This window comes from Salvelinus alpinus, chromosome 3, assembly GCF_045679555.1.
Source record: "Salvelinus alpinus chromosome 3, SLU_Salpinus.1, whole genome shotgun sequence".
NCBI classification, from domain to species: Eukaryota; Metazoa; Chordata; class Actinopteri; order Salmoniformes; family Salmonidae; genus Salvelinus; species Salvelinus alpinus.
In genome coordinates this window covers 96,558,942-96,573,409 of record NC_092088.1, presented here as the reverse complement: position 1 = coordinate 96,573,409, position 14,468 = coordinate 96,558,942, and the positions used below count along the sequence as shown (strand labels likewise).

At 41.7% G+C, this 14,468-nt stretch overlaps 1 protein-coding gene across 1 annotated transcript in view; it reads right to left on the bottom strand.

Annotated features, from left to right (window-relative positions):
- The window catches only part of LOC139569882 (A disintegrin and metalloproteinase with thrombospondin motifs 14-like), a 110,506-nt gene extending 102,256 nt beyond the window's left edge, over positions 1–8,250 (bottom strand). The window contains exons 1-2 of the mRNA XM_071391204.1: positions 7,357–8,250; positions 5,985–6,427 (exon numbers count right to left, since the gene is read on the bottom strand). Of these exons, the coding sequence (XP_071247305.1) occupies positions 5,985–6,427; positions 7,357–7,447 (534 nt within the window). The 5' untranslated portion in view covers positions 7,448–8,250. The remainder of the gene's footprint in view (positions 1–5,984; positions 6,428–7,356) is intronic.
- Positions 8,251–14,468: the final 6,218 nt, after the last annotated feature.

The following is a 14,468-nucleotide window of genomic DNA, read 5'->3' as shown; positions in this document are numbered from 1 at the left end:
CTTTCAGTTTCACGCAAATGCTGCCGTCAATCCACGGTTTCTGGTTTGGGAATGTTTTAATCGTTGCTGTGGGTACGACATCGTCAATGCACTTCCTAATGAACTCGCTCACCGAATCAGCATATTCGTCAATATTGTTGTTGGACGCAATGCGGAACATATTCCAATCCGCGTGATCGAAGCAGTCTTGAAGCGTGGAATCAGATTGGTCGGACCAGCGTTGAACAGACCTGAGCGCGGGAGCTTGTTGTTTTAGTTTCTGTTTGTAGGCTGGAATCAACAAAATGGAGTCGTGGTCAGCTTTTCCGAAAGGGGGGCGGGGGAGGGCCTTATATGCGTCGCGGAAATTAGTATAACAATGATCTAGGGTTTTTCCAGCCCTGGTAGCACAATCGATATGCTGATAGAATTTAGGGAGTTTTGTTTTTAGATTAGCCTTGTTAAAATCCCCAGCTACGATGAATGCAGCCTCAGGGTGTGTGGTTTCCAGTTTACAAAGAGTCAGATAAAGTTCGTTCAGGGCCATCGATGTGTCTGCTTGGGGGGGAATATATACGGCTGTGATTATGATCGAAGAGAATTCCCTTGGTAGATAATGCGGTCGACATTTTATTGTGAGGAGTTCTAGATCAGGTGAACAGAATGACTTGAGTTCCTGTGTGTTGTTATGATGATCACACCACGTCTCGTTAATCATAAGGCATACCCCCCCGCCCCTCTTCTTACCAGAAAGATGTTTGTTTCTGTCGGCGCGATGCATGAAGAAACCAGCTGGCTGCACCGACTCCGTTAGCGTCTCTTGAGTTAGCCATGTTTCCGTGAAGCAGAGCACGTTGCAATCCCTGATGTCTCTCTGGAATGCTACCCGTGCTCGGATTTCATCAACCTTATTGTCAAGAGACTGGACATTGGCGAGTAGTATGCTAGGGAGTGGAGCGCGATGTGCCCGTCTCCGAAGCCTGGCCAGGAGACCGCCTCGTTTGCCCCTTTTACGGCGTCGCACAGGGTCGCCGGCTGGGATCAGATCCATTGTATTGGGTGGAAGGCAAAACACTGGATCCGTTTCGGGAAAGTCATATTCCTGGTAGGAACGATGATGAGTTGACGTTAATCGTATATTCAGTAGTTCCTCCCGACTGTATGTAATGAAACCTAAGATTACCTGGGGTACCGATGTAAGAAATAACACATAAAAAAACAAAATACTGCATATTTTCCAAGGAACGCGAAGCGAGGCGGCCATCTCGTTTCGGCGCCGGATGTTGTATTATATATATAGATTATATATATGCAAATACTACAGCTAATGCCTTGTCTATGTGGTCATAACACCTGGTTCTCCTAACGTATCTAACCCTGTTAAAGTTCTGCCCAGGTCTTGACACTTGTGTCCTGTCTTATCTTGTGTCCTGTGTGAAATTAAGTATGCTCCCTCTAATTATCTCTCTCCCTCCCCTCCCAGAGGACCTGAGCCCTGGGACCATGCCTCAGGACTACCTGGCCTGATGACTCCTGGCTGTCCCCAGTCCACCTGGTCGTGCTGCTGCTCCAGTTTCAACTGACTGCTGCTATGGAACCCTGACCTGTTCACCGGACGTGCTACCTTGTCCCAGACCTGCTATTTTTGTCTCTCTTTCTCTACCGCACCTGCAGTCTCTAACTCTGAATAATCAACTATGAAAAGCCAACTGACATTTACTCCTGAGGTGCTAACCTGCTGCACCCTCTACAACCACTGTGATTATTATTATCTGACTCTGCTGGTCATCTATGAACATTAGAACATCTTGGCCATGTTCTGTTATAATCTCCACCTGGCACAGCCAGAATAGGACTGGCCACTCCTCTGAGCATGGTTCCTCTCTAGGTTTCTTCCTAGGTTCCTGCCTTTCTGGGGAGTTTTTCCTAGCCACCGTGCTTCTACACCTGCATTGCTTGCTGTTTGGGGTTTTAGGCTGGGTTTCTGTACAGCCGTTTGTGACATCGGCTAATGTAAAAAGGGCTTTATAAATACATTTGATTGATTGATATAAACACAAGGCTTTTAGTACTCTAACAATTACTAGTAGCAGAGGTTATGAGCACTCATTTACAGCAAACACAGAAGGTTGGCAAATAATATTCATAGGGTTTGTAATCTCTCGTGGACAGAGCAGTAACAGAGCAGTGCAGTAACAGAGCAGTAACATGAGTTCCTTGCATAAGTTTTGGAAAAAGAGAAAGTAATGTCTGGACAGTTTAACAGAAACGATTCCCTCAACATAGAAAGTAATGTCTGGACAGTTTAACAGAAAACTATTCCCTCAGAGAAAGTAATGTCTGGACAGCTTAACATAAACTATTCCCTCAGAGAAAGTAATGTCTGGACAGTTTAACAGAAACTATTCCCTCAGAGAAAGTAATGTCTGGACAGTTTAACAGAAAACTATTCCCTCAGAGAAAGTAATGTCTGGACTGTTTAACAGAAACTATTTCCTCAACATAGAAAGTAATGTCTGGACAGTTTAACAGAAACTATTCCCTCAGAGAAAGTAATGTCTGGACTGTTTAACAGAAACTATTCCCTCAGAGAAAGTAATGTCTGGACAGCTTAACAGAAACTATTCCCTCAGAGAAAGTAATGTCTGGACAGTTTAACAGAAACTATTCCCTCATAGAAAGTAATGTCTGGACTGTTTAACAGAAACTATTCCCTCAGAGAAAGTAATGTCTGGACTGTTTAACAGAAACTATTCCCTCATAGAAAGTAATGTCTGGACAGCTTAACAGAAACTATTCCCTCAGAGAAAGTAATGTCTGGACTGTTTAACAGAAACTATTCCCTCAGAGAAAGTAATGTCTGGACTGTTTAACAGAAACTATTCCCTCAACATAGAAAGTAATGTCTGGACAGTTTAACAGAAACTATTCCCTCAACATAGAAAGTAATGTCTGGACTGTTTAACAGAAACTATTCCCTCAACATAGAAAGTAATGTCTGGACTGTTTAACAGAAACTATTCCCTCAGAGAAAGTAATGTCTGGACAGTTTAACAGAAACTATTCCCTCAGAGAAAGTAATGTCTGGACTGTTTAACAGAGACTATTTCCTCAACATAGAAAGTAATGTCTGGACAGTTTAACATAAACTATTCCCTCAGAGAAAGTAATGTCTGGACAGTTTAACAGAAACTATTCCCTCAGAGAAAGTAATGTCTGGACAGCTTAACAGAAACTATTCCCTCAGAGAAAGTAATGTCTGGACTGTTTAACAGAAACTATTCCCTCAGAGAAAGTAATGTCTGGACAGCTTAACAGAAACTATTCCCTCAGAGAAAGTAATGTCTGGACAGTTTAACAGAAACTATTCCCTGGAAGCAGCAGTGTAGGGCTGTAGGCTAAGTAGAAGCTACTGTATACTGAGTTCTCTATAGTTAACAGGGCTCCATAGCAAAGCAATGGACAAGCATCATGCCTCCCTGCTGTTTTCTTCAACTTGTTGTTATTAATTCAAGTTGTTGTGTCCAGTGGACAAGGCTACAGTGTAAACCCCGTTGTGCTGTCATTACTCTAAACTTTTGAGGAAACCCGTTGCACTTAAAAGGGAAATTTCGGGACTCATGGAAAACATTTTTATGTCTCTGCATCCAGTATATAAAGGAAGTTAGAGAGAGTTTCAGAGAGCCAATGCTAACTGGCGTTTACACTAGAGGTCGACCGATTATGATTTTTCAATCGCGATACCGATTATTGGAGGACCAATTAATCGGATACCGATTAATCGGCTGATTTTTTAAATTTATTTGTAATAATGACAATTACAACAATACTGAATGAACACTTATTTTAACTTAATATAATACATCAATAAAATACATTTAGCCTCAAATAAATAATGAAACATGTTCAATTTGGTTTAAATAATGCAAAAACATAGTGTTGGAGAAGAAAGTAAAAGTGCAATATGTGCCATGTAAGAAAGCTCACGTTTAAGTTCCTTGCTCAGAACATGAGAACATATGAAAGCTGGTGGTTCCTTTTAACATGAGTCTTCAATATTCCCAGGTAAGAAGTTTTAGGTTGTAGTTATTATAGGAATTATAGGACTATTTCTCTCTATACCATTTGTATTTCATATACCTTTGACTATTGGATGTTCTTATAGGCACTTTAGTATTGCCAGTGTAACAGTATAGCTTCCGTCCCTCTCCTCGCCCCTCCCTGGGCTTTTGTGAGACCATATGCTGACACATGCACATTTGTGGCCTGCTGGAGGTCATTTTGCAGGGCGCTGGCAGTGCACCTCCTTGCACAAAGGCGGAGGTAGCGGTCCTGCTGCTGGGTTGTTGCCCTCCTACGGCCTCCTCCACGTCTCCTGATGTACTGGCCTGTCTCCTGGTAGCGCCTCCATGCTCTGGACACTACGCTGACAGACACAGCAAACCTTTTTGCCACAGCTCGCATTGATGTGCCATCCTGGATGAACTGCACTACCTGAGCCACTTGTGTGGGTTGTAGACTCCGTCTCATGCTACCACTAGAGTGAGAGCACCGCCAGCATTCAAAAGTGACCAAAACATCAGCCAGGAAGCATAGGAACTGAGAAGTGGTCTGTGGTCACCACCTGCAGAATCACTCCTTTTTTGGGGGTGTCTTGCTAATTGCCTATAATTTCCACCTTTTGTCTATTCCATTTGCACAACAGCATGTGAAATTTATTGTCAATCAGTGTTGCTTCCTAAGTGGACAGTTTGATTTCACAGAAGTGTGATTGACTTGGAGTTACATTGTGTTGTTTAAGTGTTCCCTTTATTTTTTTGAGCAGTGTATATCAGTCCAGTTACTTAAAGGGATTTTGTAGTCATTACTCAAACGGATAGAGTCACTGTGACCATGTAGTGGGTCCAGATTTGAGTTGTATCAGCTTTAACATTTTGAGTAACACCACCACTAAGCCACGCCTCCAATATATTTTCCCAGTGTGCCTTGCCTTTTTGAGTGAATTGTAGAGTTACCACCCAGGACTGTATTTGTTAGTGACAGAGACATGGTTGTTGAATTCCTTCATCCTCAGCCCTGAGGCCTTCACTAAGTGAGTTCCTAGGTGAATATTGTCATTATAATAAAACTCATTATGACAATGTATTACATATCTTATAAGGTCTTATTTTGAGGCCGAACTTTACCCTAACTCAGTGGCCTCAAACTCATGGTTTTACAGGCCACATCAGGCCTGCAAGTAGGGTTGCAAAATTCTGATAACTTTCCAAAGAAAATCCCATATTTAAAAAAAATCCTGGTTGAAGGATTTCCAGGAATCTTTCAACCACCATTTCTGGAAAACGTGTGAAATGTAGCAGAATTTTGCAATCCTACCTGCATGTCACATTATGCCAACTTGCAAAGTGATGTGTAATTCCTATTGGAATCCAGCCAGAGTTAGGATATCCAACTGCTGATTTTTATTCACCCGCAACCTGCATTCATAGTGACTGCCAGGGCTAGGAACAGTGTGAGGAGAATACCTAAGCCATTTAAACAGTCAGCCTGGTCCCAGATCTGTTTGTGCTGTAAGGCCAACTCATACGGTTAGATTACAGTGTACAGCAGCCTGGTCCCAGATCTGTTTGTGCTGTCTTGTCAACTCATATGGTTAGATTACAGTGTACAGCAGCCTGGTCCCAGATCTGTTTGTGCTGTAAGGCCAACTCATATGGTTAGATTACAGTGTACAGCAGCCTGTTCCCAGATCTGTTTGTGCTGTAAGGCCAACTCATACGGTTGATTTGTCATTTCCAATCCACAAACAGATCTGAGACCTGGCTGATAGTACAGTACAGTATACAGTACGTGTGTGTGTGTGTGTGTGTGTGTGTGTGTGTGTGTGTGTGTGTGTGTGTGTGTGTGTGTGTGTGTGTGTGTGTGTGTGTGTGTGTGTACGCTAACTCATTTGCACCATTGTATTGAATGGAATTCAGGGAGGGTGGGTTTGGTTATTGACTTACCAGTCCATCACAGTTGCTTATGGCAACAGTAGCCTCTGGCATGTCAGATACGTCTCCAGTGAAAACACAGTCCCCGTGGAGACGCTCCTTAGCCTTTTCCTCGAAGTCCTCCTGCCATTCCACAAATGCCCCCGGAGCCACCAGCCTCCTGTTTGCTTTGAGGCGAAGGTGCAACTCTTTCCCAAACACAGTGACGTTGAAAAACAGGTGTTGGCCTGCGCCAGAGGTGACAGAGGGAGTCTCGGGGGCGCTACGGGCCACACGCCTCTTTCCCGGACCAGGGGATGAGGAATCACCACCCCCTGCATCAGCACCTTCACTTTCAGTTTCTCCCGTTGCAGCTGAGGCCCAGGCTGAGACCACGTGGGAGATATAGCGTCCGTGGGAGTCTGTGCTGAACGGCACGATAAGACCATATTCACTTAACTTTCCAGAGAGATGTTCTGATGAGACAAATAGTCAAGAATAACATCAGAGAACCAGAGACAACTGGACAGGTCTAATATACACTCTTAGAAAAAAAAGGGTCTCAAAAGGGTTCTTAGGCTGTCCTCATAGGATAACCCTTTTTGGATCCATATAGAACTCTTTTGGGTTCCAGGTAGAACTCTTTTGGGTTCCAGGTGGAACCCTCTGTGGAAACGGTTTTTACATGGAACACAAAAGGGTTCTACCTGGAACCAAAACAGGTTCTTCAAAGGGTTACCTTATGGGGACAGCCAAACAACCGTTTTAGGTTCTAGATAGCACATTTCTTTCTCAGATAGTAGGAACCTATGCACAGAAACCTATGGGAACTTGTGGGATTGGGAACTTATGGGAATTTATGGGAACTTGGTGAAAAGTACAGAAAATAATATAGGATACTTTAATTGATACTGACTTGCCTAGTTAAATAAAGGTTAAATAAATAAATAAAACAATTATGATTATACTCTGGTGTGGATAAGAGTAATGCATGTTAGTTAAAGGAGAATTGGCCTGCTAACAAATGGTTAATGAATATGGAAGATTATATATATATATATTTTTTTACCATTATTTGAAGATGGTATTGAAACTCTGAACAGTGGAGACATAGGATAATGTGTCTCTAGTTTAGTCTATGGGTTATGAGCCAGCCAGTTGCATCACTAAAGGTTTAGTTTAGTTTGGCTAAACCCTTTCAGGTACAACTAAATTATTGGACTAGTTTGTGGCATTTCTGGATACGTTCATCAATAAGACCTCAGTCTCTATCAAACCCAGGGGGTTATATAACTTCAAATACAGTATGCCATACGTTTTATAGCCCTCTGCTCAAAATCCACAGTACTTCAAAGTTGAATACCAAAAAGTTGAGGGAAAAAAGTGTAAAATCATAAGAACTTACCATGTGATTTCACAGTATGTTTGTGATCTAAACATATCAAGTTGAGAGAACAGCACATCAATAAATATATACAATCCACAGCGAAAGCCATTGTGGAATTACGAGCTGCCACTTCACTTCAGTCCACTCTAACGGGAGTTGAACTTTCCTTTCTATTGTAAACGTTGTAGTAGGCAACCGCTGTCCCCTCTCCCTCCTCTCCTGCTCCAGTCCTGAACGCCGCACAGTTTATGAGAAAGAAAAAACTTCTCAATCTTTAACTTCTTCAGCGAAGCCGCCGTCGAGCATTCTTCTGAACGTTACCGCAAACGCAAACCAAACTGACCGGTGAATTCACAAGTTGTTTCCAATCTTTCGGCTTCCGTTGAACTGTGCATAAAGCTGGACAGCCCCATCCATTTAGAAAAGGGAAAAAACCGGGGGTGCTGATGACGACAGCTGCCTGCCCGGCTAATCGGAGAGTTCAGGGAGGTACAGATAAACTAACTCACAGCCGGAGCCTGGAACTGTTTAGATGCCTTGTGGTTGTTTAGAAAAAGAGAGGTAGGCCTGCACCTTCATATGTACAGTCATCGGCCTACAACATACTAATTCGTATAAAATTCAACCCCAACCTCAGAAGTAAAAAAAGCATTCCTGCACACAAACATCTGCGGCGCAGTCCCGCACCATTACGCACGGATGGGGAGGCGTTAGTACAAACATTGAAGTCGGACTTCTCTAACTCCACGAAACTTTAAGCCACAGAGTTTTTAGGGTAAACGCATTCTGTCCACTGGTCTGAGAGAGAGACTCTGACACACAGGGAGAGAACAAGTCGTGGCGAATTGTTTAGTTTGTGAAACAAGTCTTGGAATGCACATTCAGTACGTAACTGTCTGCGGGCATGGATCTACACCCGGACTATTCTTAAAATAAAAAATAATAGTGTGTCTTCTGTTCAAATAAACGTTTTTACTGCATGATTTTATAAATGTAATGGAAAAGTAATGATTCATACATTTACCTAAAGGATACTGTCTACACGTTCCATCATCAGTAGGCTACGTTAACGTGTGAATATTATTTATGGGTAAGAATTTTATGTAATATCCTTGAAATACTTCTGAATATATTTACAGTAGCACCGCCTACTGATAGGAAGTGGTGATGAGTTTACCAATCACTTATCCCCAGCCGAGACTGAACACTCGTTTTCCGATGTAAATAGAAAATAAAAATGTCTGTTTTCTCTTGAAAAGAGTCGAATAATGATTTCACCAAAATGATTGATTGCTAGATTATATGATATAAATGTAGATTTGAGATCAGATAATTTCCCCATTGCTGTTCCATACATCTTGGTGATGGGATGTGTCTACTCTACACAGCTAGGCTATTATCTGTACTACTGTTGACCAATGTGTTTACACAAATATATATACATAAAACACATGTCATAAGTCAACAATATCATGAAAGGGGATATTATATAAACCTGCAGATGTCACTAAATGTATATGACATTCATTCCACTTGTAGTAAAAAAAGACTAGATGAATTCGTCCAGTCATTGAAAGGGTTTTTAAAGTGTGACATGTCGTTTCCACCAGTGGATGGAAGGCTGTGGGCTGAGACTCCTGGATGACTGTTTTTATGCCCGCCCACCTCGACCCTCGGAGGTACTCAACCCAAACCACACTAGTGAATCAGAGAATGACTCCACACAAAATAACTACCCATGGAGCTCTGAGTCTACCTGTAAGGAAAGGCTTTAAAGGGTCCTTCAGAGGCAAGATAGAACTGACCTAAACTAAAAGTAACTGTGTCTAGACTGAACCTTATTTTCCCCGTCTTCAATTCTAAACAAGTTCCCTCCCTGAGAGGGAACTGCCTGCCTGCCTTCCTGTCTCTCTGTCTGTCTGCGTGTCTGACTGACTGACTGCCTGCCTGTCTGTCTGCGTGTCTGACTGCCTGCCTGCCTGTCTGTCTGCGTGTCTGACTGCCTGTCTGTCTGTCTGTCTGTCTGTCTGTCTGTCTGTCTGTCTGTCTGTCTGCGTGTCTGACTGCCTGTCTGCCTGTATGTCTGTCTGTCTGTCTGCGTGTCTGACTGCCTGCCTGCCTGTCTGTCTCTCTGTCTCTGTCTGTCTGCATGTCTGACTGCCTGCCTGCCTGCCTGCCTGCCTGTCTGTATGTCTGTCTGTCTGTCTGTCTGTCTGCGTGTCTGACTGCCTGCCTGCATGTCTGTCTGTCTGCGTGTCTGACTGCCTGTCTGTCTCTCTGTCTGTCTGCATGTCTGACTGCCTGCCTGCCTGTCTGTCTCTCTGTCTCTGTCTGTCTGCATGTCTGACTGCCTGCCTGCCTGTCTGTCTGACTGCCTGCCTGCCTGTCTGTCTCTGTCTGTCTGCATGTCTGACTGCCTGCCTGCCTGTCTGTCTGTCTCTCTGTATGTCTGCGTGTCTGACTGCCTGTCTGTCTCTCTGTCTGTCTGACTGCCTGCCTCTCTGTTTGTCTGCGTGTCTGACTGCCTGCCTGTCTCTCTGTCTGTCTGCGTGTCTGACTGCCTGCCTGTTTGTCTGTCTGACGGTATATATATATTTTTTCCCTATTTTTTTTCTCTTCTTTTTTACACCTTTATTTAATTTTTATTTAACTAGGCAACTCAGTTAAGAACACATTCTTATTTTCAATGACGGCCTAGGAACAGTGGGTTAACTACCTTGTTCAGGGACAGAACAACAGATTTTTACCTTGTCAGATCAGGGATTCAATCTTGCATCCTTTCGGTTAACTAGTCCAACGCTCTAACCACCTGCCTCACGAGGAGCCCGCCTGTTACGCGAATGCAGTAAGAAGCCAAGGTAAGTTGCTAGCTAGCATTAAACTTATCTTATAAAAAACAATCAATCAATCATAATCACTAGTTATAACTACACATGGTTGATGATATTACTAGTTTATCTAGCGTGTCCTGCGTTGCATATAATCGATGTAGTGCGTATTCGCGAAAAAGGACTGTCGTTGCTCCAACGTGTACCTAACCATAAACATCAACGCCTTTCTTAAAATCAATACACAGAAGTATATATTTTTAAACCTGCATATTTAGCTAAAAGAAATCCAGGTTAGCAGGCAATATTGACCAGGTGAAATTGTATCACTTCTCTTGCGTCCATTGCACGCAGAGTCAGTGTATATGCAACAGTTTGGGCCTCCTGGCTCATTGCGAACCTATTTGCCAGAATTTGACGTAATTATGACATAACATTGAAGGTTGTGCAATGTAACAGGAATATTTAGACTTAGGGTTGCCACCCGTTAGATAAAATACGGAACGGTTCCGTATTTCACTGAAAGAATAAACTTTTTGTTTTCGAGATGATAGTTTCCGGATTCGACCATATTAATGACCTAAGGCTCGTATTTCTGTGTGTTATTATGTTATAATTAAGTCTATGATTTGATAGAGCAGTCTGACTGAGCGATGGTGGGCACCAGCAGGCTCGTAAGCATTCATTCAAACAGCACTTTCGTGCGTTTTGCCAGCAGCTCTTCGCAATGCTTCAAGCATTGCGCTGTTTATGACTTCAAGCCTATCAACTCCCGAGATTAGGCTGGTGTAACCGATGTGAAATGGCTAGCTAGTTAGCGGGGTGCGCGCTAATAGCGTTTCAAACGTCACTTGCTCTGAGACTTGGAGTAGTTGTTCCCCTTGCTCTGCATGGGTAACGCTGCTTCGAGGGTGGCTGTTGTCGTTGTGTTCCTGGTTTGAGCCCAGGTAGGGGCGAGGAGAGGGACGGAAGCTATACTGTTACACTGGCAATACTAAAGTGCCTATAAGAACATCCAATAGTCAAAGGTTAATGAAATACAAATGGTATAGAGAGAAATAGTCCTATAATTCCTATAATAACTACAACCTAAAACGTCTTACCTGGGAATATTGAAGACTCATGTTAAAAGGAACCACCAGCTTTCATATGTTCTCATGTTCTGAGCAAGGAACTTAAACGTTAGCTTTCTTACATGGCACATATTGCACTTTTACTTTCTTCTCCAACACTTTGTTTTTGCATTATTTAAACCAAATTGAACATGTTTCATTATTTATTTGAGGCTAAATGGATTTTATTGATGTATTATATTAAGTTAAAATAAGTGTTCATTCAGTATTGTTGTAATTGTCATTATTACAAATAAAATTGAAAAAGAATCGGCCGATTAATCGGTATCCGCTTTTTTGGTCCTCCAATAATCGGTATCGGTATCGACGTTGAAAAATCATAATCGGTCGACCTCTAATATACAGTCATCACTATAGACTAGTAGAGAGGGTTGATGGTATATATACAGTCATCACTATAGACTAGTAGAGAGGGTTGATGGTATATATACAGTCATCACTATAGACTAGTAGAGGGAGTTGATGGTATATATATAGTCATCTTTATAGACTAGTAGACAGGGTTGATGGTATATATACAGTCATCACTATAGACTAGTAGAGGGAGTTGATGGTATATATACAGTCATCACTATAGACTAATAGAGGGAGTTGATGGTCATCACTATAGACTAGTAGACAGGGTTGATGGTATATATACAGTCATCACTATAGACTAGTAGAGAGGGTTGATGGTATACATACAGTCATCACTATAGACTAGTAGAGAGGGTTGATGGTCATCACTATAGACTAGTAGAGGGAGTTGATGGTATATATACAGTCATCACTATAGACTAGTAGAGGGAGTTGATGGTCATCACTATAGACTAGTAGAGGGAGTTGATGGTATATATACAGTCATCACTATAGACTAGTAGAGAGGGTTGATGGTATATATACAGTCATCACTATAGACTAGTAGAGGGAGTTGATGGTCATCACTATAGACTAGTAGAGGGAGTTGATGGTCATCACTATAGACTAGTAGAGGGAGTTGATGGTATATATACAGTCATCACTATATACTAGTAGAGGGAGTTGATGGTCATCACTATAGACTAGTAGAGGGAGTTGATGGTATATATACAGTCATCACTATAGACTAGTAGAGGGAGTTGATGGTCATCACTATATACTAGTAGAGGGAGTTGATGGTATATATACAGTCATCACTATAGACTAGTAGAGAGGGTTGATGGTATATATACAGACATCACTATAGACTAGTAGAGGGAGTTGATGGTCATCACTATAGACTAGTAGAGGGAGTTGATGGTCATCACTTGGTATAGACTAGTAGAGGGAGTTGATGGTATATATACAGTCATCACTATAGACTAGTAGAGGGAGTTGATGGTATATATACAGTCATCACTATAGACTAGTAGAGAGGGTTGATGGTATATATACAGTCATCACTATAGACTAGTAGAGAGGGTTGATGGTATATATACAGTCATCACTATAGACTAGTAGAGGGAGTTGATGGTATATATACAGTCATCACTATAGACTAGTAGAGAGGGTTGATGGTATATATACACAGTCATCACTATAGACTAGTAGAGAGGGTTGATGGTATATATATACAGTCATCACTATAGACTAGTAGAGGGAGTTGATGGTATATATACAGTCATCACTATAGACTAGTAGAGGGAGTTGATGGTATATATACAGTCATCACTATAGACTAGGAGAGGGAGTTGATGGTATATATATAGTCATCACTATAGACTAGTAGACAGGGTTGATGGTATATATACAGTCATCACTATAGACTAGTAGAGGGAGTTGATGGTATATATACAGTCATCACTATAGACTAGTAGAGGGAGTTGATGGTATATATACAGTCATCACTATAGACTAGTAGAGAGGGTTGATGGTATATATACAGTCATCACTATAGACTAGTAGAGAGGGTTGATGGTATATATACAGTCATCACTATAGACTAGTAGAGAGGGTTGATGGTATATATACAGTCATCACTATAGACTAGGAGAGATGGTTGATGGTATATATACAGTCATCACTATAGACTAGTAGAGAGGGTTGATGGTATATATACAGTCATCACTATAGACTAGTAGAGGGAGTTGATGGTCATCAGACTAGTAGAGGAGTTGATGGTATATATACAGTCATCACTATAGACTAGTAGAGGGAGTTGATGGTCATCACTATAGACTAGTAGAGGGAGTTGATGGTATATATACAGTCATCACTATAGACTAGTAGAGGGAGTTGATGGTCATCACTATAGACTAGTAGAGGGAGTTGATGGTATATATACAGTCATCACTATAGACTAGTAGAGGGAGTTGATGGTATATATACAGTCATCACTATAGACTAGTAGAGGGAGTTGATGGTCATCACTATAGACTAGTAGAGGGAGTTGATGGTCATCACTATAGACTAGTAGAGGGAGTTGATGGTATATATACAGTCATCACTATATACTAGTAGAGGGAGTTGATGGTCATCACTATAGACTAGTAGAGGGAGTTGATGGTATATATACAGTCATCACTATAGACTAGTAGAGGGAGTTGATGGTCATCACTATATACTAGTAGAGGGAGTTGATGGTATATATACAGTCATCACTATAGACTAGTAGAGAGGGTTGATGGTATATATACAGACATCACTATAGACTAGTAGAGGGAGTTGATGGTCATCACTATAGACTAGTAGAGGGAGTTGATGGTCATCACTATAGACTAGTAGAGGGAGTTGATGGTATATATACAGTCATCACTATAGACTAGTAGAGGGAGTTGATGGTCATCACTATAGACTAGTAGAGGGAGTTGATGGTATATATACAGTCATCACTATAGACTAGTAGAGAGGGTTGATGGTATATATACAGTCATCACTATAGACTAGTAGAGAGGGTTGATGGTCATCACTATAGACTAGTAGAGAGAGTTGATGGTATATATACAGTCATCACTATAGACTAGTAGAGGGAGTTGATGGTATATATACAGTCATCACTATAGACTAGTAGAGAGGGTTGATGGTATATATACACAGTCATCACTATAGACTAGTAGACAGGGTTGATGGTATATATACAGTCATCACTATAGACTAGTAGAGGGAGTTGACGGTATATTCACAGTCATCACTATAGACTAGTAGAGAGGGTTGATGGTATATATACAGTCAT